Below are 26,867 nucleotides of genomic sequence, written 5' to 3' on the forward strand. Positions count from 1 at the left end.
TAAAAATGTGGTTTTTTGTTAAAGTGAACAGTACCGGGTACTTTTAGTTAAAGTTTTCATATAATAAAGATGCCAAAAATCAACAATCCTAACTATATACAAAAACAATGAAAAAAAATACAGAGGCTGCAAGCAGAGCGTTGTGTGGTAATGATGTGGGCCTCGATAAAAAAAAAAAAATTCCTGAAGAAAACGACGTGGAGCAAAGCTTCCGAATAGGTAAAAAAGGGCACCTAACATGACAACAATACAATAGGAGACCACTAATGAGGTTGCCTCGACCACAAGCTTCAGAAACCGAAACCAACTTGGAACCCACTACACCATCGCTTACAAACCCTAAATCCTACATAGCCAACCTGCTTAAACGCATCCGAACTGTCAACCTTGGATCCAAATCTCCTAAACGCTGAACACCCAAAAGTTGATCTACATTTAGTTTGTAAAAATGATCACGAGATCTCATATGCGGCATATGATATGCTGGTCCATCATTGTTGGAAACATTCAATCTGAAATTTTGCTGATCTATGGCTGCCAATTAAGAGAGAGAGAGAGAGAGAGAGAGAGAGACTGACAATCAATTTACAATTTAGGTAAATATTTAATTACAACACTTCTAAAATACAAAATACAAAATAAGCAAATACAATCGCATGGGGATTGAACACCTAAAACATTGCAGTTGCAGATGCAACTTGCTGCTCATTACAGTCGAAAAAAATACAAATCTTGTCTTTCGGCCATGCTAATAATTAGTGGGCACTCTCCGATACCCAACCTGAGACCATACTTTCGTCCACAGGTTTTGGACCGCCACAAGACCTTGAGACAGATTCGAAAAGTTTTTCAATCTCCGGTGCACATCTGATGAATGCTCGGTTCCAGAACTGGTATCTCGGATTCTGAAAAATTATTAAATAGCGATTTAGAATAAATTTGCAGACTGCCAAACTGACTTTCTTTTGATTTATCGTTTTGGAAGGACAGGAAGTTACCTTGATAAGCTCAATGAAGGTAATCAGAAGACCCCATGGATGAGGTCGGTTAACAATCAGACGTTCCAACAATACCCTTGTGATTTGCTCCTGGATAATTTCATGCTGAAGTAAAAAATGTCGACAGTTAGAAGATGCAGCTCAATCTTAATCGATGTAAAAACAATCCAAAAACATGCGTTAAAATAAATAAATTCTCCCATCAACAAAAAGAATAGACGACTATCATAGAGCAAATGTGAAGCATCTACGTTGTCTCACCTGGTTTGAATCGGCAAACAAGTACAGAACAATGAAGGAAAAGTAATGGGTATGGGTGTTTGGATAACGCAGTTGGTTTGCAATCGCATTTAGGAAAAGGTAGCGCCCTTCAGTATCTAGGTCCACCATCAAAGTCTGAAAAATATCCAAAGCAGCACCCACCAAATAGACAGCCAATGGAACAGTTTGGGTAGATTGCGCTCGAGGCGTTCTAGCCTGAAGCTGCTGGATAGCCTGTAAAATGAAACCCAAAATATAAGCACCCAACTGTCCGTTCTACTCAAGTCAAGACCATCTCTTATTACAGATATAGTCATGAAGGTCTTCAGATTTCGGACTTGTAAAATTATGTCCCCACTTCATCCTTACTCCCACTTTGTGAAGCACAACAGTCATAATTAACTAGAACATGGAAATCAAGAAATCTTGCAAACAATTAGTGAATTTTTTTAGGAGTGAACACCTTATCAAAAGCAATGGATTACATAACAAGTACTGATGATAAACAAAAAAGCATTAGAACAGTTGGATCTCGCAGCAAAATCCAGCATAAGAAAAAGTACCTGCATCCCAACATAAAGCACAAGGGAGTTGATCAGGGGTACATTGTAACGGGTACCAGCTGAGGCAGCTTCACTTGGTAAAAGGAGCAACTTTTGCTTCAGTTCAGTCAGAAATGAAGAACCCTGTTGCCTTGTCTGCAAAGTATTTCGAAACAATGTTTAAGCATGATAAAATATTTTAACAGGAAAACCACGATGGGAACCCACTGTGTAATCTAGAAAACTGACGACGAAGAGTTTAGGCAGAAGACTAACAAAAGGGAAAATTTGGGATGATCAAGTGGTATAAGTACAAAATGAGCATTCATGCATTGCTATAGATAATGTATCATGTTTGATTAGATTATTCCATGATACTTAATTAGCATTGTCAATTTACTGTTCTAAGGTTATGTTCCTACTAAGCTGTTAAATCTCACTGCTCTATTGTTGTGCAGGTTTATGAACTAGATAGTGAAAAAGATAGGCAGGATGAGATCGTACTATATGTAAGGCTAGAATTTGTTTATTTATTTTGGCTCTGTAAAGATTCTTGACTTTTTTATGAGAGGAATTTATTTTTCACCCATTTTCTATTTTTTTATTCATTATTTAATTTTTAGCTCATGCACCCAGCACAGGGTTATTTTTCCACCAACTCTGAGTCAGGGGTGTGACAGACAGGTTGGTTAAGTGGGCATTTAGATCTGGATCCAAAAAATCAACATGGCTATTAGGTCATGTTTAATGTTCACTTTTCCTCCACTTTCATACTCATTTTACATTTCTTTAAATATTAGAGATCTATAATAGAGAATAGAAAGGCAGCACCAGAAGGCAAATCAAGAATGTCCACACAAGAATGTCAAACCAAATTAGCAGATGAAGAATGAAATAGTATAAGATTACTGCCAAAAAGTCTGCATACCTTGAGGTACTCATCCACATCAGCTTTCATCTGCTTCGCTTTTAGAGCTGCATCAACCTCAGAGAGAATACGTGGAGACTGACTGATTTCAGCGAGCAAATCAATCTGCATATATACCAACCAGTCCCCACCAGATCAGTTTTCATAACCTAACAATGTTACAAAATACAAAGTAAATACGCAAGATCATCAGCCACCTTTAAGTTGGGAGTAGATGGATCTGGTAGCCTCATATTACGGGGAAATGCACTGAGGATGATATTTCGCATTTGAATGCAGCTTGGAGGAATTACATCACAGAACGTAAAATGATAATCACAAAGGAACTCTGGAAAGTCATGGAGTAGCACTAGCAGCACCCTAAGTGTGCCTTTATACAGGAAATGCACCTGCATGGATAAAAATAAAAGAAAATCCTATGAGACAGATGGCATGCTGTAAACAATGAAATCCAACAGAGTAAAGAGGCAGACCGGGACTCCAAGTTCAGCATTCCTCAAAAATGGCTCCATGAATTGAAACAAATGTACCAGCAAACGTTGGATATAGGGCCAACCCTTCTGGCCATTTCCAGCAAGCATTTTTGGCATGAAACTCCTATGACTCACCAACTCAAGCCATGCAAAGCTGATAAAAATAAATTCTCAAAATTGGAATGCACGCAGTTCCAAGGAATATTAAGATCACAAAGTCTATTACATAAATCCTCGTATCTAACTTGTTTACAAACAAGAATGTTACATAAGCAATAGAGGAAAGAACAGAGAGAATACGGTAATTGTAGCATAATTTTACCATATTCTCAGCTATCTATACAAACAAGAATGTGAATACACAAAGTCCATATTAATCTTATAGTTTTACCCTATTCTCAGCTATAAAACCAAAATTGAGGAAAAGATGGTAGATAACAAAGTTTTGCAATTTCTATATACGGATCAAGAAGAGACACCCATGGACTAGTTACAAGGGACAGTCCAAAATTAACTCGACGGCCAATCCCCAATTAAATAAAATTCCAACAGTGTCATCCAATCATAATCAATGTATTAAAAGGGGAAGGCGTAGGCGAGGACCTAAAATTATATATATATATATATAATACAATACTTGTAAAACAAATTAATCAACTTCAACAATCAAACAAGTAGCAAATTAATCAACTTCAACAATCAAACAAGTAGCCAAACTACCAGTGACCAATTAAAATAGAATACTAAAAAACTTGGTGGTGTGGAGAATTTTGAAACAAATTGAGGTATGAGATTGGAGTAAAATTGAAATATAGGATTGGGATTGAGAATTTAAAGTGAGGGATTGGGTGAAGGGTATTGGGTGGGGAAGGAGGAGGAGACCTCCTGTGATTGGGTTGCTTGTTGCTGATACATGGGGACCAAATGTTCCTATATTAAAAAAAATAAAAATAAAGACTTGGGCCAAATGGACATCATTTTGGGTCAAGTCATTAAAAACATTAAAAGGCGGCCAAAACGGTGTCGTTTAGGGCAAAGTTTTCATAAAAAAAAAATAAAAAAAACAACCATTCTTCTTCACGCAGTTGTCTTCTTCGTGAAGACACCGCTGCAACCCAGAAACAGAACCAGGTTTCCAGAAAACTTCAAATATCAAGCAAGATTTGGGTCGCTGAAGGGTACTGGGAATGCGCAATCAAACACCTTAGGCGTGCATTGGCCGCCTAGGCACGCTCTGACGAAGCCTAGGAGAGTTTCCATTGGCCGCCTAGGCACGCTCTGACGAAGCCTAGGAGAGTTTCCGCCTGCTCCCAGAAAACAGAGGTAAATTGCTGCCGCCCCGCCTCCAAGGCCGCCTAGGCGTGCCCCGAGGTAGAGTTTTTTAAAACACTGATCATAATCAGTAACAGCCTAGAAGTTCATAATCACAAAACCAAAAAACATATATATACCACTTCAACCATATAAGCTACAATTCCTTATCATAACAACTAACATTTCATTTCCTACCAATGAAGAAACAGTAAAGAATATGACTGACGCTAACCTGAATGTAGGAACCTTAAGGGGCTGCAAAGCATGAAATGCATTTGCAAATGCTGTCAATATCTGCAACATAGATTCATTTTCATAAGGATTCGACGTGATCATGGAGTGCCGGCTGTCAATAATGTTGGTTATCTATGTTGGTTATCTGCAACATAGATAACCAACATTATTGATTCAACAGAGGCAAAAAGGACAAATCAAAGCCAAAAGAGACCCCAGAGGTCCTGACCTGAAAGTTAGCACCATCAATCACAGGATCCAAAGAACCAAGGTCTAGAAGCCAGTTAACAATCAATCTAAAATACGGTCTTGGGTTGAAAGATCCTTTTTTCTCCTCTGCATCCTTTTGAATGAATCTCACTATGACTGCTAAAATCTGCCAAAGTGTCAAACAATCAGCCACAAGAGTTATTGACTAATAAAAAAAAAAAAAAGACTCAATCAAACCAAAAATTGCTTTGTGCTCACCTTGGACAAGAGAAATAGTTTATTTGATCCCTGCACCAACAGACAATCCATAGTTAAAATTAGGTCCAGGAATCATAAAACATATTCACAAAGGAATAATTACCTTCAAAATTAAGAAAACAAGTTTAGCATAGATATCAATAGCAAGGAAGGAGAAATTCGGCACTTGTTGAGGTGTTTGCAGTGTCCCGGGAATTGTCATCTCAGAAGACAGGCAATGTGCAACAGATAGCTCCTGAAAAGGAGTAAAAGAAAATATGTTTTATATCACTAAGTATCATTCTGAAAGCAAACCAATTTAGGAATTGAGAACTCACTGTGAGGACACGGAAAAACCGGTCTGTCATATCATCCCCTTTCAGCAGACCATTTTGATGTAGCTGCAAGATAAAATGGGTATAAGCTGCATCATTTGCACCAGGAAGTTCACAAATCCGGTACCACTCTGCAAACAGCATTGACACCTACAAGATATCCAGAGAAGTCCAACCACTTAAGAGAAACATTGTATGTACCACTCCATATACAGATAAAATTACATTTGTACTCACAAAATTATCTAAGATCTCATTCATTTATTCACCTAAAATATAGATCCTCCCCCTCTTTTCAATTTCAAATGCTCAGTCTCCCAAGGATATGTATCAAGCAATAATGTGACAGACTATGTAAAAGGAAAAAAGCAACAGGAGAACAGCATTCCCACTCCCAGAAAAAAATTAAAATAATAATAAAAGAAACATGCAAAAATAGGCATTCTTCTGTAAATATACATTGCAACTAATATTTCTATTTAATATCCTTATAATCTAACAATGTGAGGCTTATGAATGTAAATAATTGTGTACAGATACCTGCTCACGGAATCCAGGAGGATCTGGTTCGACAGACTCCACATTACTAAAGTCTTCCCTGCTCACCGGAGAGTGAACAGAAGCCTGTTACAACCAAAGCAAAATATCAGTTGGCGCTGGAAAAAATACACAGATAATAAAGAAATCTCCACCGACCTTTTTATCCTTAGATATTCTTCCCTTGTCCTCTTTTCCTACATTAATAGCAGACGGAGCACCCACAGTAGAAGCAGGATACTTTACCATTTCAACCAGCTGCTGTAGCGACTCAGGAAATCCAGGCTTTGCAGCGAGCTGTGTATCAGCAGAAGAGGTAAATGGACAGTACTTAAAATAAACACCAACAATATATTTTTTTCTTTTAAACAAACCTTTGCCAATGTGTCAACAAGATTTTGAAGTTCTGATATAACTTTAGATTCTTCAATCACCAAAGATTGGAGAAGGGAAATTGAAAATTCAGTTGCAGGCTCTGCATATTTTAAGAAATTGGTGAGTTACAACAACTCTAGTAGTATTAATCAGTGATTCAGTATACAACACAGCCATTTAACTTACTATTTCTGCCCCCATCAATGAGTTTTTCCATTTGAACATTGTACTCTGCAAGATTTAGTAATTCACTGTGAATAAGGCCAACAGTAATATCTTTGTTAAACTTCCGCTCTTCATCAGAATAAATAACCTGCAAGAAGTTGCAAACCAACAGATTATAATGGGAAAACGTGAAGGCCAGAAGCCTCGGAACAATATCTATCACGAGTTTGTAAGTTTCTAACTAATACAAAGGTGACATAACCTACAAATGAAAACTCAGAAATTTATAAAGTTTTGCTCAACTAGAAAAGATAAAATGTGACCAAATATTTAAAGATCATCAAGGCAAACAAATTATAACAAGAAAATTTGGTAACCCAATAGGATCCCAAACCCAAAACAATAAATAGATCAGTTTTAAAAGAAGATAAGAAGCTTTCCAGTCAACAATAGTTATCTCAGAACACAAGTACAATAGCTCATACCCAACTAGTGAGCTCCTTAACAACAAGTTTGCAAACATCACGAATAGCTGTCAGCATTGCAATATGAGCACTGACGTGAGTATGGTTCGATGCATTCTCGTATAAACCCTTGAAAACCTGTATCAAGATTAAAAACAAGCATCAGTTATCAGAAAGATAAATTTTCTTCCTAGGGTTAATTAAAGCAATTTTGTTGACATCAACAGAGAAAACTACAAGAGCATCCAAGTTAACTGCAGTGATTAACTATTTAAACAAATAACTAAAGCTTCACATGAAGGGTAGCACTGACCTTTTGAGCCACAGCCAAGGCAGCCTCATCTCGACTAACACATCTGAGTATAATCTCAGGAACTTCACCAATTACTCCCTGGATAGACATATAAGTCAACGAACACTCAACTCGTGTGAAATATGTACGCCAATGTATGCATACATGTAAATATGTATAATGTATGTACAAGTACAGAAAGGCAAATACTACCAATCTAGTTCAAATTAGATGCATATCGAGAATATCTTTCAAGTTCACAATTTGGAGGCAATATATAACACAAGGAAGAACGTATACGATACCTGAATTTCTGACTCTTTAGCATCGTTGGTCACCAAAGCTTCAAGCTGAAAATATAAACAGAACATATGTCAAGCTAAGAAAAGTTTTACATTTTTATTAATTCATTAACACTCAAAATAAAAAAAATTGAACCAAAAAAGACATCCATAAAGAATATAATAAGAATTCATTCCCTAGATAAATAAGAACCAGACAGACATCAGAAAGTTCAGGACTCAACGATAAGGCATATGAGAAAGAAAGGAGCCACATAGGTGCGATTTTCAACCTTTTGTGAAACAATCTGGTATTTATCCAATGCATCCCTCGTATTAAGAGAAGGTTCTGAGATGTTGCATGCCAGAAGTTCAGTTGCAGTAGATGAAGGTAGCGGCTGTGAAGAAATTCCAGATTCCTAGAATCAAAATGCAAGTATGAGAAAATAACAAAAAATGCAACTTACGCATTGTACAATCATGTAAAAACTTTCAACCTTTATAGCATCAGACGACTCTACTGACTGCAGCTCTGGGGCAGAAGCAGCAGAAAGAAATGAACCAATGACAGAATCATTCTCAGAACTATGCTGGGAAACACCATCACCCGCTCCAACACAAATAGATGATGCACTGAAACATCACACCGTATTATAAACATTCAAGCAATTAATACTTCCAAGTATATAAACCAAAGAACTAACAAAATATAAAATCTAATAAAAAGAAACCTTGAATGCAGAGCTGGATTGGGTTCAACTGCCTCATCCAGTGGACGAGAAACAACATCAAACTTGCTTCCAGGACCTGCTGAGTAGCCTGTGTTAAGTTGAACCGAGGCTGAACCAAATATGCTATTTAGACCAGCACTTGCAGATGGAGCTGCAGTACTAGCAGGAAGAACATGTGAATTCTGGCTAGACTGGTTTTGCCAGGGAAGCCGCACGAAGTCCTACATGATAGACGGGTGGTAAGAAGAAATGAAATTACTAACCATTCATATAAGCACCAGACTATACTAAAAAAAATAGCAATCACCTCATAAACTCGTTGTTGAGAAATGGACAAATGACCAGGTTTAGGGCGAAGGGACTCAGGCACACTGCCACTTTGTGTATACATGTTAGCATCAAAAAATGTTGTACCCGCACCTTCCCTCTTCCTTCTTAATGACAGTTGTTGAGCTATTTCTCCATCAATTGTTTGTAATGCCTGCAAACAATTAGACAGTAGTTAACAAAAGAATATTTCAATTTCCACGTTTTTTCTGTAAATATGAACGATTTTGTTTAATTATAAAATTATTAGTAACTATGTTTATCTAAATTGACTTTTTAATAATTCCCAAAGAAAACTTCCATTAACATATAATTCTTAAAAATATTTCTCCCTTTCCATTTACCCAGCAAGTGGTGAGAAATGCTTTCAAACACAAATTCACCCAATACTGAGCAACAGAAAAATATTTGAATAGTGGTTTGACATCTTGCCACCATAATAAATCATCACATACAGAGCCAACACTAAACAAACAATAACACGGAATTCCATAGCATATATACTTATCATATAAAGCATTCATTCATCAAACCAGACCTTATCAGTAGCAGCCTGTTCAATGATTGCACAGCCAAGATCCAGATTGTCATTAGTAACAAGTTGTACAGCATGTTCCAGATGATCATTTGGAATGTTTGATCCCTGAAGGGAATTTCGCAGCTGAGTTGATATAGAAGTACGCAAGGGTTCCTGCTTCAAGACAATGCAAACCAAAGATGAACACCAGGACATAAAAGGTCATTCACCAAAAAAAGGGCCCACCAAAGAAGTTTACAGCAGGGAAGAATACATCGTCAGAAAAATAATAGGAAAGTAGGAATTGTTCTTTGTATAAGAATATAAGATGCATCACGTAGCATGCCAAAAGGTGTTACAAATGTGCCCAACTTATAACATGGGTAAAAATACCCTATAAAACAGGTAGGATACACACTAAATTTTACCAAAAGAATCCCAAGAAATTTACTGTAAGAGGAAATACCTTGCAAGTTACATGAGCTAGACTTCCTGCCAAACTTGCAACCATCAAGTGAGCTGCATATAATATTCTTGTCTCATCAGATTCCATGGCATAATCCTGCCACCACAAGTAATTGAGGAGATGTGGATGAATTAGTTTCTATTCTAACCAAGCCTTCCCACGAATCTCACTACAGAAATGTAACCCCAAACACAACCCATAGCAACAATGCAGGGAATGATAATAGAGCAGGGTAAGAGAGATGAATAAGATCTACATTACAATTCTTATTTTTGACATCCAACCAATGTATTAAAAGCGTGAGGCGTGGGCAAGGAGTCCGAGGCGAAGCCCGGCGTAGGCATGAGGCGAAGCCTTACGAGATTAATTTTTTTTTTATAAATGGAGGTAAGGCTAGCCGACATTCACCTCTCCCAGACCCTGCGTAAAACGGGAGCCTTGTGCACTGGGTACGACCTTTTTATATATGTTTTATATATTATACATATAATTGTATAAAAAATAATACTACGTAAAATAAACATCCATTCTCAATTATTCATTCAAAAAATAATACTTAACGGTTAATAAACAGTTTGTGCAAGTAGTGGAGCAAAGTATTCAATTAATTAACATTATCGTGACAAACCCCAACCTATAAGTAGTACGCAGAGGCTTGTCCGCAATTTATATTTGTGGTCAATGTGTAAAAGACAAATCCCAAGGCAACCTATAAGTTTATTGTGGCTTTAGTTTAAAGTAAGGAGCTGGATATACTTTTCTGTCTATTAACCCCTCTACACTTTCTGAACTACTAGCACCTTCCACTGTTATCCCCTTATCTACACTTTCTGTTTTCTATCTAATACCAACTATTCAAACATTTCTACAAACAAGGCAGCACGCAGAGGCAGAGCTCTTCCCCAGAAAACCTTTCCCAGAAAACTAAATCCCTAACTTTTTCAGAATTTCAGAAACCCTAACCTATGGGATCTTGCTGACGCTGGGGTGACGGCAGCGGGGTGATGGCGGCATGGCAACGGTGCTGCTCCAAGCGGCAGCATGGCGATGGTGCTGCTCCAAGCGGCGGCGTGGCGACCAGTGCTGCTCCAAGCGGTTCTCTGTTCTGGGCTTCTGGCGTGCGGGAGAAGAAGCAAGAAAGCGAAGAAGGCAGAGGCAGACAAAGGCGATCGAAGGTATGGTATGAAGAGGATGTTTAAAACTGAAAATCCTTACCCAAACGGCGTCGTTTTGGGTTTGGATGGTTTTTAAAATATCAAAAAAAAAAAAAAAAAAAAAAAACAGGGGCAGACAAGGCGCCTGGACCCACCTTGGCATCTTTGGCGAAGCATTTCGCCTACTCCAGCAAAACAGAGGCGTTTGCCTCACCGCCCAGCCTCAAGGGCGCCCTAGGCGCACCCTGAGGCGAGTTCTTTAAAACATTGCATCCAACATATAAAAATGATTTACAGCACAAATTTTCTCACAACTTGGTGCCTCACATCATCACATGACATGGAAACATAGAGGTGAGGTAAGGTTTTCCCAAATAGTTAGTTTATTAATATTTTGATGTAGGAAGTGTGACACTAATCTTAACAATAAAGAAAAAAAAATCGAGTGAAAGAAATAGAAACACCTATAAATGTTCTATTCAAGCCTGATGGGTGTATGAGACATATTGGAGTGGTAAATCAACATCAATGTCAACTCTTGATTGAACTGACCTCAACCCCATTAATACAGACTAAAGCATGAGGAGCAATGCAATGCGAACAAAATAGCAATCACAGAATAGCAACCCCATATGAAGACAAAAAAAAGTTATTGAACTAGGCCCACTATTCTTTACAGAACAGAAACATACACTTGGTACTCAAAAATCAGCATATAAAAAGTGCTACCGCAACTCGGATATCAATACAAGTAAGCACGCATGACAAGATGGACTAGATGAGAGGGATGCCATAAAAGCTATAATATGCAAAGGGGGCAAAGAGTCGGAGTCATCAAAGAGCAATCCAGGACAAGAAATATTACACGAAGATGAGAAAATTTTAAATATAACACAGCATTAAAGATAAAACAGTGGCTAACAGTAACGAAAATTAAAACCTCAAAATATGAGTTAACTTACCTTTAAGACAAGTTCTTTAGTTGTCTGAGTAGCTATAGAAACACTGCGCTGAACGATACCAGATACTATCTCTTTGATAGCTCTGTCCATTGCAATCGGAACCACCCTGCAATATGTGAAAAGAAAAATGAGTGATTCTACCAAAGAACTGTCTAACATAATATGTAAGAAAGGAGTATCATAGAACCTCTGAAAATGCAAGTGCAATCCCAAAGCACTGAGTTTCGGGTTGATAACCACGTGAGTTGCAATATTAGATATTGGTGTGGGAACCTGCAAAAGACCGGAGATCCAGCCAAGAAGAGGATCAAGGGACGAAAACTAACAAAAACATCTCACACGCAGACAAACATCTCAAACAAAAACAAAACGTTGAACTGCATCTGACTAACAGAGAATGGTGACTGGGATGGAGTAGCTTGTAACAGTCCTTGAGCAGGAATCTGATCAGGCAACAGCTTTTCATCCTCAATTAAGGTGCCAGTTGAAATATGAACAGGGGGCGCATACTAGATAGATGATACACCAAAATGTCAAGCTAATAAGAAAATGTGTCCCACAACTGATATCACCCAAAAGATTTGAATTCTTCAACAACTGGAAACAAACCTGAGATAGTAGATGTGTATGGCTTCCAGAATTAGATGGAGCAACCTCAACGGGTAGTTCAACCTGATTTAGCGGAGATAACATTCCGGATTTCACATCAGCAACCATCTGTGGTTGGGATGATCCAATATCTTTGTTAGAGAAATCAGGATTCCCTTCAAGTTCTCTGTTCCGGTCCTTGAGAAGAGAACTTGGGGATATCTCCTTCAAATCCACACCAAGATTCTTGAATAGAACCTGCAATTCCAAAATAATAAGGTATAAACATAAATGGTATAACAATACTACAGAGGTCAAGCTGTCTAGTAGCAAAACGAAAAACCAACATACGATACCTCAATATCAAACTTCAGGTTCATTTTCAAGTTTGGCATTGAATATATCTCAGCAAGTAATCCAAGAATACCCATTGTCCAAGGATTTGGTGGCTGATATGCCAAGCTACTTTGGCATGGCTCCAGAATCTGCAGCAAAAGCGTAAGGTCTTCATACATCTTAGGTCAGAGAAAAAGAAAGCAAAACAACCATAACTATACCTTTGAAGTAAAGGGTATAACTGCAATCATCAACCCCTTTTCATATGCCTGCAGAGAGGAGGTAAAGGAGGGATCCATTACCATAAACCAAATGATAACCATTTAATAGGTAGCACAAGTCTTATGCCACAGTTCAACGAAAATAATATTGATCAAACTATTACCTCTATAATCAAAGATTTGGGATCTATTTCCCGAGCCCTTAAGACTTGATTCCTTCCAATTGTAAGTTTCCCAAGCCAGCTGCCTAAATTTTTTAACAATGAACGCTCTTCTGAGCTTGATTTTATAAGCTCAGATCCAAGAAGAACCTGAGAGAATGCACAGGCATTAAATAATACTGCCACATAACCATACTCAAATGTGCAAATACCACACACGTAAAACATGAAACCTTGCACCAACCACAAAAGGAAAAGACACAATAAGAAAAGACAAAAAAAAACAAAAAAAAAATACCTTGCAGTTCTCGTAAGTGGCTTGAACAATCTCCTTATTCAAACACTTAGAATTAACTTTGTCCAGAAATTTCAGGTACAAATCATGAAAATTCGGCTCAATGCTTGCCCTGCCAAGAGGTTAGGTTGATGCACAAGTTAGGACAATCACGAAAGCAGAGACAATCTAAGTACAAAAAAGAACAGAGGAAAATAAAAACAAAAATTATCTTTATATATCACAAGAAAGTGTCTTACCTTTTCATAACCATATACTGCGCAAACCAAGGATGGTACTGCTCTTTCATTATTTCAGCAAACTCCTTTGACTTAGCTTCAACATTGGCAACTGAAATATTATTAATTATAAATGATATCTTGTCCTGAATCTCTGATGCTGGAGCCTGTGCAAGAAAAAACACCCATAAGCATTAAACTCAGAATCTTATAATATGGACAGCCCGGATACATCACCCAGATACTGCAAAACTCTAACATAACATTAACTTCAGAAAATTAAGAACTTCTCAAAAACATAGGAGGATTATGCAGAATAAATATGAGATAATGAAACAAAGAAACCTCTCTCTCTGTTCTATACCCCGTCAAGTCATAAACAAAAGATATATATGAGTACCGCGAGTAGCATCTTTGATGTTCATCGAAGTCAAGATGGGCAAAGCACAAATACTTATGCAAGGGAACAAAGGGTGAAGAAGCAAAGCACCTTGTTAATAAAGAGGAAGTCCAATTTTTTAAACCAGAAATCAGATACAGATTTATCCAGTGATTGCTGAAACGATCTTGTTAAAGGATACACTGGACCCACAAATCAGATCCATTGCCTAATAGAGATACCACTCACATCACGCACACAGGCAAATCGGCACATGCTCATGAGAGCTAATCTTAAGCAAGAGAATTCAAACTGGAGAACGAGAGAAAAGAAAACCAATAACAATATTACGAATGGATAATTGCAGTACGAAAAACAAAATATCATCCCACTCGAGTCCCACATAGGCCAATCAGTCCATAAGAGCTGATATGAATACTGGTGCAAGAAGTTCACTTATCCAAATATAGTAATATCAAACAAGTATGGTAATAAGCTTTGTCAAACAGATACTGCTATAGAAGCTAAAAAACAATTCAACCAAGTGAAGTTGTGTTCCACTTAAGTAATAGGAATCTGACTGCAATGATCCACGCCAGGCAGGTGACAATGAAGAACAGACATCAACAATTGCAGGAATTAGAGACCTCTAAGATGGAACACAATACCTCAATGGGAGTATCTCTTTTCTCGGCAGCAGCAACTAATGTTTCAATATTCAAAGCAGAGCCAAACCCTGCATTCATATTGCATAGTTATTGTCACATACATCAAGATAATAAATATTTAATTAAAAATCAATGGCTTGGAGATAAAGTTGAAAATTACTGGTAGAAGTAACTCCTCGAGAAGGACGAACAAAACCAGGGGAAGCAGAAGACAACATTGCTGGAGCACCGAGTGCACTTTGTGACTGCAAGTTTCAGTAAAAAAAATGTAAGGGAATCAAAATTTCATGACATACTGAGCTGATAGCATCTAGTCCCAACCCCCCTTTTAGAAAAACAAAACAAGCATGCCTTCTGAATACTAGGAGGATCGTCAACAGGACCAACCGGAGGTTGCACTGCAGAAGATAAAGGTGGCTTTATGTCATTTGATGAATTTGAGGCTTTATGATGGTCATCAAGAGAACTTTCATGTCTCTGTTGAAGCTGGAGTGGTGAAGAAAGTTGTTGCCCGGTATGTAAGATGGTAGAGCCATTTAACTGCAAAAATGATTTAGCATATAAGAAGAAATAGACAACAATAGAGTAGCTCTACCAATCCGCCTACACCACCTACCTCTACATTTCCTGGGGTAGCTTGACTGGGACCATGGTGATGAGCAGCGGAAGCATGGTTACTTCCATCTGAATCTAAATGGCCTAATGAAATCCTGGCAAGAGCCTGTTCAATGAAAGCCACAAGCTCTGAATGAGTACTCTGCAGATGGGATATTTGAAGAATATGATTGCAATACTGAGGCCACTCAATCAGACGATCCACAAACTGCTCCAAGGCCTTAGTTCCAAACACAAACATCTGCAAGTAGAGAGACAATCAGCAAATCATAATAGGAAAACATGATGAGTATTCAATGAGAAAAGGTACAAACTTTTGAATCCGCAGGTTTGCGCAATGCATCTAAAACACCACGCAGAGCGATCCCAAGAGTCAGATGAGTTACAAGCTGGTGTTTGATGACAGAGCCTGAAATATGATTATGAAAAATTGCTTACAAACATTGACAGTTGAAGTACAAAACAGGCATACCCCAGAACAAATAATAGCATACTAAGACACATAATTAAATAAAAATAAAAGAAAAGGTCTACAGAAGAAGCATATTCACAACAATTTTAAAAAAAAATAAATAAACAAATAAATAATACATAAGGGAATGCACAGCAGAAAAGAACATCAAATTACAAACAAACTCAAATCTTATGATTTTCTCCACACATATACACAAGAATGCATAAAATAACCAAAATCACATCTAGTTAATTTATTAACAAGTGCATGCTCTGTTTATTTGTTTGTTTGGATGAAAGTGCATGCTATAAATATGCCAAATAATGCTCATCAAGACCACAAAATATAAAACTACAAGATATAAAATATATATAAATAGTTTATTCTTACTGCTTCTCATACATCCACATACCAGAAAAACATACATATAGATGCATGTGCCTACCTAAAAATAATCCTTCATCTCAACCAAAATTATTTTACTGAACTCTGTTTTGCATTATTCTTTACAATACACAAACAAAAGTTCCAAGGTTTGCTAGATATATGATTTGGACATGCAAGTCATTGACAGCAAAACTTGGAACAAAACTCACCAAACAGAACTGCGGCAATTTTGAGCTGTCTTTCAGGATACTTGGGGAAAAATCTATATTCTTCAAACAGATTTGCAATCATGCACTCAAAAATTGACTGTTCCCTGTCAATTCATGCAGCACAGGCTTCTTAATTAAATCTCAATTCAAAGGTAGTATAAACACAAGTAGTGTCAGAAAATTCCAGTATGGAGTCTATATCCCTTCCCTTGACACACAGGAGAATATCAAGTGCCAAAATAAAACCAACCCCTTCTAAAGCAATCCCTTTATAATCTTTTACATCATGTTAAAAGTTTGAGTTCACACTATAGAAAGAGAAAACTTCCTCTGTAAGATTTACAATTGTATTGAATGAATAATTCAGTTACACAGATGTGAATATATATAGCCTTAGCTACCTTAGGCTAGTTACAATAATACCCTCAACTACTTTAACTAATTACAGGTACTAATAAAACTAACTACACTTAGCTGTAACAAACTATTTTTCACTAACTATATTTCATGATTGGTCATTCTCCCTAATACACCCCCTCAAGCTCAAGGAGGAATCAAAGAGGATTCCAATGGGAAGCTTGGAACACAAGGAAGAAAACCGACTTTTAGACAAAGACTTGGTGTGAAGATCAGCCAATTGGTCTTCACTGCAAACATAGTGAACTTTGATGAGATTTGTGAGGACTAGCTCCCGGATGTAGTGATAATCAAGCTCAACATGCTTGGTTCGAGCATGAAAAATAGGATTAGAAGCTAAAGAGATAGCTGAGAGATTATCACACCAGAGTGTAGGCAATTGGGGTAGAGGAAAATGAAGATCCTTTAGGATTTTGCACACCCAAGTAATTTCTGCAGCAGTGTGGGCTAAAGACCGATATTCAGCTTCCGTATAGGAACGAGCAACAGTGCTTTGTTTCTTAGCACTCCAACTAATGAGATTAGGGCCAAGAAATACACAATATCCACTAGTAGAGCGCCTATCAAAGGGACAGCCTGCCCAATCAGCATCAGAGTATGCTCAAAGAGTGATAGGACCCTTAGTGAACCATAAACCATGAGAAATAGAACCTTTGAGAAATCTGAGGACTCGTTTTGCTGCTTGAAGATGTTCTCGTGGAGCATGCATAAATTGACAAATTTGATTGACAGCAAAAGCAAGATCCTGTCGAGTCCAAGTAAGATATTGTAACCCACCAACTATAGAACGATATTCAGTAGGATTGGATAAGAGAGGCCCATTGTGATCCAGTTTCTGAGAACCAAGAGGAGTGCAACAAGGTTTTGCACCCTCCATGTTTGTTTTCTTAAGAAGATCAAGGAGGTACTTGGTCTAATGCAGGAAGATACCTTTGTAGATCGGTGTACTTCCAACCCCAAGAAATAGTGTAGAGGACCAAGATCTTTAACTGGAAACTGAGTGCTAAGTTGCTGGATAAACTGTTGACAGAGCTGAGAGTTAGGCCCAGTGACTAAAATGTCATCGACATAGACAAGGACAATAACCAATTGAGGACCATTGAGAACAAATAAGGAAGCATCCGATTGTGATTGATGAAAACCAAGTGTACGAAGAGCTTGGAACAATTTATCAAACCAAGCTCAAGGAGCTTGTTTAAGACCATATAAGGATTTCTGCCGCTTGCAAACAAAACTGGGAGAGTTAGGATCAACAAAACCAGGAGGTTGTTGCATATAAACATCCTCTTTTAGATCGCCATGAAGAAAGGCATTGCTGATGTCTAATTGCTTCAAAAACCAATTATGTTGGACAGCAAGTGTAAGAAGAATCCAAATGGTAACCGGTTTAGCAACAGGACTAAACGTTTCCTGAAAATCCACTCCTTCTTGTTGATGAAAGCCCTTGGCTACGAGACAGGCTTTGTGTCTGTCAATGGTGCCATCAGGATTTTTCTTGATCCGGAAAACCCATTTACAACCAACAACATTCTGAGAAGAATGAGATGGAACAAGAGACCAAGTGCCAGTGGTCATTAAAGCGTTATACTTAGCTTGCATTGCAGCTCTCCAATGAGCATGTTTTGATGCTTGCAAATATGTACTGGGAACAAAGTCAAGATCAACGGGAAGTGGATGTTTGGTGGCTGCATAAGCTCTAGACTTGACAATTCCAGCTTTAGATCTTGTAATCATAGGATGTGTATTCGCAAAAATAGGTAAATGACTTGGCTGAAGAGGCAAGAGACAGGAGTCTTGGGATAGAGACAGAACTGGAAGAACTTGGAGAAGTATCCACTGTCTGATGACATGAAGAATGCTGAGTTGAAGTGGAGATTGGAGTAATAGAGGTAGGAGCAGAGGAACACGGTGGTGCTGAAGAAGTACTTGCAGTAGGAGAACTTGAGAAGTGCTTGTGGAAATGAAGATCCAAATATGGTGAAGATGAACTCTCGGAAGATAAACTTGGAATCTGCAGTGACTGAAATGGATAAGAGTTTTCATCAAAGACAACATGTCTTGATATGTAGATGCGATTTGTAATGAGATCAAGACACCTATAGCCTTTATGTTGAAGACTATATCCCAAAAAACACACAACTTTTACTCTTGGCATCCAATTTACTGGGAATGTACGGTTTAAGCCACGGATAACATTGACAGCCAAAGACTTTCAGTTTTGAGTAATCTAGATGATGTTTGAAGAGAAGTTCCCACGGTGACTTTGTTAATCCAGAAATAGGAAGTGTATTAATAAGATATAAAGCAGTGGAGAATGCTTCAACCCAAAAAATATGAGGAACAAGAGAAGCAACAAGTAATGTTCTAGCTGTCTCAACAAGATGTCTATGTTTCCTCTCTGCACAGCCATTTTGTTCAAGAGTATGAGGACAACTAAACTGATGTAATATACCATGTTCACGAAGAAATGAAGCAAGAGAGTTATTAGTGAATTCACCCCCTGATCGGAACGAAGAATCTTGATTTTATTGCCACTGAAGTTTTCTACATAGTTTTTGAAAGTAACAAAGGTAGAAAATACATCAGACTTGGACTTCAATGGGAAAAACCAACTATATTTGCTAAAGTCATCAACAAGAAGTAAGTAATATTTGAGACCGCTATTAGATGTGACAGAGGCAGGTCCCCATAGGTCACAATGCAGAAGTTGAAGACTTTGAGTTGTTGATGAAGAAGCCACTCCAAAAGGAAGCTTGTGGTTCTTAGCAAGTGCACAATCTGAGCAGAAAAAATCACCAGTTTGCTTGCCTTGCAATGCAAGATTATTGGTAGATAAGACCCTTCTGAAAATTGAGGAGGAAGGATGTCCTAAGCGCTTGTGCCAAACTGTGACAGGTGCTTTAATGCTGAGAAAAGCTGAAGGTGGAGAAGAAGAGCTGATAGAACCTTGTAAAGGATAGAAACCATCTTTAACAGGTCCTTGCAAAAGCGTCTTCCCCGACATGCGATCCTTGACAATGGATCCATAGCGGTCAAGAGTCAATGAACAGTTGTTATCCTTAAGAAATTGATAAGCAGATAAGAGATTATGTTTCATGAAGAGTACATGTAAAACATTGCTCAGCTTAAAAGAGGTATGAGAAGTCTGCAGAGAAGATGAACCAGTATTATGAAAAGATAAGCCTTTACCATTTCCAATATACACTTTGTCCTCTCCAGTGTAAGGAGTAGGAGAAGAGATATTGGCTACATCATTAGTGATGTGAGAGGTTGTGCCAGAATCAATTAACCATGGCTGAGAGGATTTCGCTGAATGATGCACACACATAGCAGCAAGTTTAGCCAGAGGAATGCGACCACAAATGTCCGGATTCATACGATCAAAGCAGTCAATGGCCTCATGACTGGTTGAACCACAGATCTGACATGGAACTTTGAAAGTAGAAGAACTTTGATAATTGCGAGAGCCTTGATAATTCCGATTTCCACGATTGGTGAAGAAAGTACCACAATTATTATGGAAGCTGCGATTGGAGGAGAAATTACTGCGATTGGAGGAGAAATTACTTCAATATGGCTTACCCTGACTTGAGTTAAATCGAGAAGCAGAGTGAAGAGGTTGGTTCTGAGCAGCAAATCCAGATGGAGTAGGCAGCAGAGGAGGCTGAGATTGCACAGAGAAGGCTTGGAACAGCTTAGTTGCAGAGGATGAAGAAATAGTCTTGCGACGAGCCATAGACAACTCTTTGGTGAGTACGAGGCCATGTAGTTCATCAAGAGAGGTAGAAGATAATCGGAGAATAATGGAATCAATAAAGGATTCGAATTCATCAGGCAATCCATGTAGGGTGGCAGCAATTAGGTCACGCTCGGAGATTGAAGCACCAGCAGCTTGCAAGGAATCAGCAATTTCCTTGATTTGTTGAAGATATTCAGAGATGAACTGAGAACCTTTCTGAATTGATTGAAGCCTCGATCGCAATTGGTGAACATGAGCCTCCAAAATTCCACCAAAACGCTGTTCTAATTTCAACCAGAGCTCACGAGAAGAGGAAACCCCGACTGTGAAAGGAATGATCTCTTCAGATAAAGTAGAATTAAGCCAGATCAAGAGATTTTGATCTTTTTCATACCAATCCTCGAAGGCAGGGTTCAGCGATCAATCGGGCAAGTATGGCGAAGGACAGATCTCAGTACCATCAATAATCCCAAGGAGTTTGTATCGCCGGAAAATGGGAGCAAACAGAGCGCACCATGGCAGATAATTGGACCTTTTCAGCTTGATCAGCACCATACTACCGATGTTGTGAATCGTAAGAGAGGTATACAAATTCAGAGGACTAGGATTAGAAGAGGAATTAAGGTTTTGGACCGAAGGAGAGATGATCGGAAAAGACGACCCAGTCGGTGGCGATGCAGATTGAGCAGCCATTTCTTGCAGCGATCAAGATTCAAGAAAGATCGAAGACAAAGATCAAAGAAGGTAAGAAATCGATCAGAAATCGATCGAGTTGACGAACGGAAGCGAAGGTCAATGCTGTGAAGCAAAATGGCGAGATACCATATAGAAAGAGAAAACTTCCTCTGTAAGATTTACAATTGTATTGAATGAATAATTCAGTTATACAGATGTGAATATATATAGCCTTAGCTACCTTAGGCTAGTTACAATAATACCCTCAACGACTTTAACTAATTACAGGTACTAATAAAACTAACTACACTTAGCTGTAACAAACTATTTTTCACTAACTATATTTCATGATTTGTCATTCTCCCTAATACACACGTACCTTTTTTACATAATATTACATCCGTATAGCATGTAAGAAGATGAAATTATTAGAAAGCAATTCAGCCTCTCAAACTTGAGCAAAGGGTTTGAGTTGAAGGTGGTTGAGAGTATTGAGACATAATAGAAAAAAAAAAAAGTAGAAACTCAGAAGATACATATTTAGATTCTTTGTGAAGTACATATTTAGATTCTTTTTGAAGATACATATTTATGACTGACACCATGGTAGTACTGTAAACGTTTAAAAAGATGAGAGAACGTGTTGGAAATATTATTAAAGTAACCAGATGAAAAGGCTTTAACAGACATACCTTTTTATAGAAGATTCCTTGAATCGGGCAAGCATTTGGACCATTGAATCAATTGTCAACTGACCAGAAAACATTTGATGGAAGTAAGAGTTTGCTTCAGCTTCAATATCATCTGCATATCCATCAGTTGACTCCGTAGGGTCACAATTCTGCAGCCTTGGATTAGAATCCATAATTGTTACAGACAACCTTTCCAACTCCTCAGTAAGTTGGCTAGAGGCAATCAAGCCAACATGAGCTTTAAGAACCTAAAATTAAATACAGATAGTGAAACTATGCATGATACATGATGAGGCAACATCCAAGATAACAAAATCACATGCCAAGTTGTAAAACCTTCAAGAATATAGTAGCAGTGTCCACAAAAATATTAGACACGGCACCAGAATGTTGGAAAGGTCTGGTGGAGAAATCCTGTGACCCACTGAATTGAATCTCCTTCAAGAACTTTATGCACTCCTGAAAATTTGCATTATGATTATAAGGCGTCTATATTCATGATTCTAATATTATTGTTTCTAAACTTTATAGAAGAGTTACATTACCTCAAAGAAAATATCCTTATGCGCATTCAAATTATTACTCAACCACTTCTCAAGGTCTACAAGCTCTTTTCTGGAAGCAAGGGCTGCCAGTCTGATACTAAAAGAGGAAGGGATCATCTCTAGGACAGATGATAGAATCTACAAAACAAATAAGACATACCAGAATAAATGGCAATTCCACTAAAATTAGGAAAAAAGGAACCCACAAACCACATATCCATATTACTTCTCAATTACACAAAAACAAGTGCAACAGACAACTGGTGAGCAAGCAGCTTACCTTTAGCTCTTGACAGATATCCAATATTCTAGCTATGCTATCTGGATCACAATTGTGAGAATCCATAAATCCCCGCAGCACCAGTGAGGTGTTAATATGCCAGAGGTGGTTAATTATGCCACTGCCCGTTGCATTTTTTACCATCATGGGGAAAACGGTATAAGACACTTCATATTGCAGCAGGTTATACAGAGTCTGCAATTTCAAATGTAAACTAATAAGAGAAAAGCTCTAGGAGAAACTGGTGGTTTAAAACAACAAAGCACAAAAAAAATTCAGAGTGGTACATTTGTATGGGCCATCCCAAGAAGCAGGACTTCAGGACAGTGTTTAAGAGGATGCTCAAGCATTGATCGAACAGGAAGAGCATGACCCCTCTCAGCTAGTAGACACAGTACATCCAAAAGGTCAAGACTCAACCATGCATGATTTGCATGTCCAAGTTGAAGCTTATGGCCATGCACTGCATCAATATAGGCCTGAAAGGATGATAGACAATTCATAAAGGTCAAACAAATATAACATGAGGGCACAGAGAAAAATGTTAATTGCTGGATAAATATTAGTTCATACCAGTTGCCTAACAGAGTGGGCAAAGGTAAACACTTCAGGTGGTGCTGATATAGCATGTTTAAGGAAGGATAACTGACCCTCGGTATTCTTCCAAACAGACCTGCAGATAACATGGAGGGGGAATGGATCCTGCACAGCTCAAGCCCGAGACCACAGATTGATAGACAGAAACATCACAATTTGCAAATTACTGATCTTATAAAAATGCAAGAATGCAAACCATACCTGACACACATGCTGATACACGGACATGAAAAAAGAGAAAGCCTCCTGATTAGGAATGTAGAATCCCTCATGATCCAAATTTTCAATAACTTGTATCCAGTTAGTGCCGGGAGCCTGTAATAAGCATGCTATATTAGAAAACAAAAGGGTTGCAGTTCCTTCACTAAGTCACAAGACTCACAACTCAAAAAAGAAAAGGAAAGAAAAATTACAAAGTGTAAGAATATAAGAAGTAAACTTACAAGTTGCATGATTGTATCTACAAGGACATCAATATTCCAGGTGTTCAACATAGGCAGATCGGATAAAGTGCTGTTACCAAGCGCCAACCAGAACGTTGAAAATGTATTCTGATTGTCCTCAAGACCAACATGAGTAGAGGCAATCATACCAAGGATTTTTGAAATAGTAATCTCAGTGAGAGGTAAGAAAAGAGATAAAATCTCGCTGCACTGAGATGAATCAACTGTGCATCCATAACCTAATTCCTTCATTATATCTCCCATGCTGATTTCCTTCTCCATTTCAGATAAAATAGCATCAAAATTATTTTCTCCGTTTTCATGCAACAAATCCACATTGCTGCACAGAAGATAAATGCTATTGAGTTCAGGATGCATTCTGGCATGACAAAGAGAGAGAGAAAAACAAGTAACAGAACGACAATCAGAAAAATAACTATACCTCAAAAAATTGGCATCACGGAGCTCATCTGAAAGCAATGGAGTTAAAACAGAAAAACTGTCATCTTTCAGCTGCAGTAAAGATAACATCTGCATAAAGGAATCCACATGCTTGGAAAGGCCCTCAGACCGGTGGAGGAACATAACAATGTTATGAATTTGCTCAGATGAATTCATAACATTAGCATTTTCACACAACTTCTGGATCTGAGCCATACAGAAGTTCTTGCCTGGAAACAAAAAGTAATCAGTTCTGTGTTGAAATAGGCTGCAAATGAAAAGATGCTGCCACTGCAACAGAAATTTGTAGAGAAAAAATACATCAGCCAAACAGTCCGCAGTTTATCCAAGACTTTACCACATATCCTGGTGTCTAGGTTTTCAGAATCTGACAACGCAAGAGCAATGCCAGTTTTCTCAGATACAGACAGGTGTAATGCATTAGAGACATTCTCAAGAATTCCTTCGCTAATCTCTGTATTTCTTAGGGACTGACAAAACACCGTACTGAAATTAGGTCTATCAAGGAGAGATTTGAAAATTGAGGCAAAAACCCGCTCCAATGCTGCATTCTTTAACTCTGTTCTGTAATTAGTGAGATGATCCAGACAGGTCTGTAACAGCAAAATGCTTCCCTCAATTCCATATTCAATAAACTGCCATGAAACCACAGACTATATCAGCAAGAGATCCAGTGAGAATCATGATTGATAAACTCCATACAAAAAACTGTTATTCCAGCCTACTAGTTTATCAGCAACATAAAATGTTCAGACCTAGAAATAGATCATAATCTAATAACTCAAGATCTCAAAAGATTTACTCAAATTTTTAACGTTTGCCTCCAGCTTCAAAATAAACACTAACTTTCTATTGGCCATGTATAAGAGCTAAAGCTGCTGCAAACTGTACTTCAAAAATAGAGCAAAGAGATCTCAAGAAAAACTAGTAATTACTAATTTAGTGTGTGTTTCAACCATTCGCTTAACCACAAAAACAAATATCTTATACCAAAAAAACCAAACAATGTTCAGGTTTCATATATTAAAGCTGTTAGCTGAAGACATTGCCTTAAAATCGTCGTCCACAACCCAATACATGGTCGAGAAATGAATGAATATGATAATTTATAAAGTAAATCCAATCTGCAAATATTTTACAACACAAAACCAAAAAAGATATCAACGTTTCACATGTTCCCCTTACTTAACCTCCCCACTTCCAATTCAACTCGTCATGGTCTGGAAACCCACTCAATAAACACACTTTTATACAAAACTTTACTGCCGGGGTTGCAAAGTGTAGTACTATAAATTTACTGGCACAAACCGATGTGACAGATAAGTGGCAATGCCATGTCAATTTGAGAAACACCAGCTGCCCCATCAGTTTGTAAATCAACTTTTGCGCAAATTTACGACGACAGAAAAAAAAAAAAAAAACACATGGGTTTCTTCAGTTTCCACACTGCATTCAACCATCATACAGAGCCACACTACGGCGGCTCGCCTTCGAAAATATCAAAGGCTACGCTCACTGAGTGATCCAAATTAAACAACACAGCCATATTCCAATCATGTTTTCCACCATTTCTCCTGATATTAGTTACTAAACTCCACAAATGCAATTGAAGTTCGTCTTAATCCCACAAACCACCAAAACATTACAGAAAATTAGGCTTCGAACTAAGTACGCAAACAAGGCGAATCAAACCCAAAAGGGAAAACGGAGGGGGCAGTACCTGAGAGAGCTCTCGAAGAATGGAGTCGGAGTTGGCGTCGTTGAGGCTCTGGAGGAGGAAGCGAATCTGGCTGGCGGTGGCCGGCGTAAACTTCAGCATCGCGACGACGGAAGCTAGGGCTTGTTCAGAGAGAGATGAATGCAAAGAAGAAGGGTAGTTTGGGAATTCGGAGAAATCGTCGACGGAAGAGAGAAGCGAGAAAGAGGGAGAGAGTTGTTGGCTTGGTGGCGTCTGATCTGAAATTTGAGTGTGGATTAATATAGTGGTAGCGGACACCCGGTCCTTCTTCCCTCAAGTTCGACTCCATCACCTGCGGTTCTTTCTCCAATCGACTGGTGCTACCTTCTGGTGGCCCCACGTGTACTGGCAAAACAAAAATACAGAAAAATAAGAATAAAAACAAATGTGTTGCAACCCTACTAGATTAGGAATGTGATTATGTAAATTTTAGTGTATATAGAAATATCTTAGAATATTCTCTAGGATTAGATATTATCCTATTAGGGTGCGTTTGTTGCACCGGACTATTTCAAACTAGACTAGCTTCAGGGACTAAGCTGGACTAACTTAGTGAAGCGTTTGGTATAATATCGGACTAAGAAGCAGGATAATGAAAATAGTATTGTTACCAGTTTGGTGTTTGCTTAGACTAGAACTACATTACTATTCTATTTTAATTGCTTTTTTATTAAAGATATTATTAAAATTAATAATATTGGATGAGAGTGAGAGACTCAATAAAAATACAAAAACCAAATTTTTTTGCCAATGAAAGAAACATACATGATTCAAGAGTAGCATTGTTCTAAAAATCAATATAACAAAGTGTTCTCCCAACAATCAACAAGGTTCAAGATGCTTTTCTTAATTATTCACCTTTGGTTTAAACTTGTAGAATGAAGTTAAAGGTGTTGGTTTATACTTATATTTGAGTAGAACGAAAATTGATGTCTGACAAGTTCA

At 38.0% G+C, this 26,867-nt stretch overlaps 1 protein-coding gene and 1 long non-coding RNA gene across 7 annotated transcripts; both read right to left on the bottom strand.

The window, feature by feature from the left end:
- Window positions 1-571: 571 nt before the first annotated feature.
- Window positions 572-26,205, bottom strand: LOC103450084 (uncharacterized). Of its 6 annotated transcripts, none has more exons than XM_070817104.1 (51): window positions 25,905-26,205; window positions 24,522-24,819; window positions 24,165-24,393; window positions 23,723-24,062; window positions 23,481-23,594; window positions 23,256-23,384; window positions 22,970-23,161; window positions 22,683-22,877; window positions 22,403-22,540; window positions 22,194-22,316; window positions 21,858-22,105; window positions 16,335-16,438; window positions 15,599-15,693; window positions 15,286-15,525; window positions 15,057-15,209; window positions 14,830-14,914; window positions 14,670-14,737; window positions 13,644-13,789; window positions 13,408-13,516; window positions 13,113-13,259; window positions 12,949-12,996; window positions 12,748-12,876; window positions 12,413-12,649; window positions 12,196-12,312; window positions 11,991-12,076; window positions 11,804-11,909; window positions 9,688-9,783; window positions 9,243-9,395; window positions 8,685-8,858; window positions 8,378-8,598; window positions 8,144-8,279; window positions 7,940-8,065; window positions 7,671-7,715; window positions 7,387-7,464; window positions 7,095-7,211; window positions 6,631-6,757; window positions 6,444-6,544; window positions 6,229-6,366; window positions 6,073-6,156; window positions 5,536-5,682; window positions 5,385-5,453; window positions 5,219-5,248; window positions 4,980-5,126; window positions 4,749-4,810; window positions 3,203-3,356; window positions 2,927-3,118; window positions 2,730-2,834; window positions 1,823-1,957; window positions 1,260-1,493; window positions 999-1,103; window positions 572-905 (listed from the first exon to the last, which is right to left on the bottom strand). In XM_070817104.1, the coding sequence occupies exons 1-51, from the start codon at window positions 26,001-26,003 to the stop codon at window positions 756-758; spliced, it is 7,101 nt and encodes a 2,366-aa protein (XP_070673205.1). In that variant the 5' UTR covers window positions 26,004-26,205; the 3' UTR covers window positions 572-755. The 6 variants fall into 6 exon arrangements, with proteins under 6 accessions (XP_070673205.1, XP_028949088.1, XP_028949087.1 ...); XM_029093255.2 differs by having other exon boundaries at window positions 5,322-5,453; XM_029093254.2 differs by having other exon boundaries at window positions 5,322-5,453; window positions 7,940-8,044; window positions 15,021-15,209.
- On the bottom strand, window positions 4,365-4,602 carry LOC139193655 (uncharacterized). The gene is made up of 2 exons (XR_011578005.1): window positions 4,470-4,602; window positions 4,365-4,425 (listed from the first exon to the last, which is right to left on the bottom strand). It is a non-coding gene; the product is annotated as an uncharacterized lncRNA (long non-coding RNA).
- Window positions 26,206-26,867: the final 662 nt, after the last annotated feature.

This window comes from Malus domestica, chromosome 02, assembly GCF_042453785.1.
Source record: "Malus domestica chromosome 02, GDT2T_hap1".
Lineage (NCBI taxonomy): Eukaryota > Viridiplantae > Streptophyta > Magnoliopsida > Rosales > Rosaceae > Malus > Malus domestica.

What these genes read in the sequence shown, in the direction of transcription:
- LOC103450084 (XM_029093250.2), bottom strand. Translation starts at nt 26,003, where the DNA reads ATGCTGAAGTTTACGCCGGCCACCGCCAGCCAGATTCGCTTCCTCCTC. An exon ending in ATACACATCTACTATCTCAG is followed by an intron (nt 12,313 to 12,412) that starts GTTTGTTTCCAG and finishes TCATCTATCTAG; the next exon opens with TATGCGCCCCCTGTTCATAT. An exon ending in GGTTTTTCCGTGTCCTCACA is followed by an intron (nt 5,454 to 5,535) that starts GTGAGTTCTCAA and finishes ACTCCTTTTCAG; the next exon opens with GAGCTATCTGTTGCACATTG.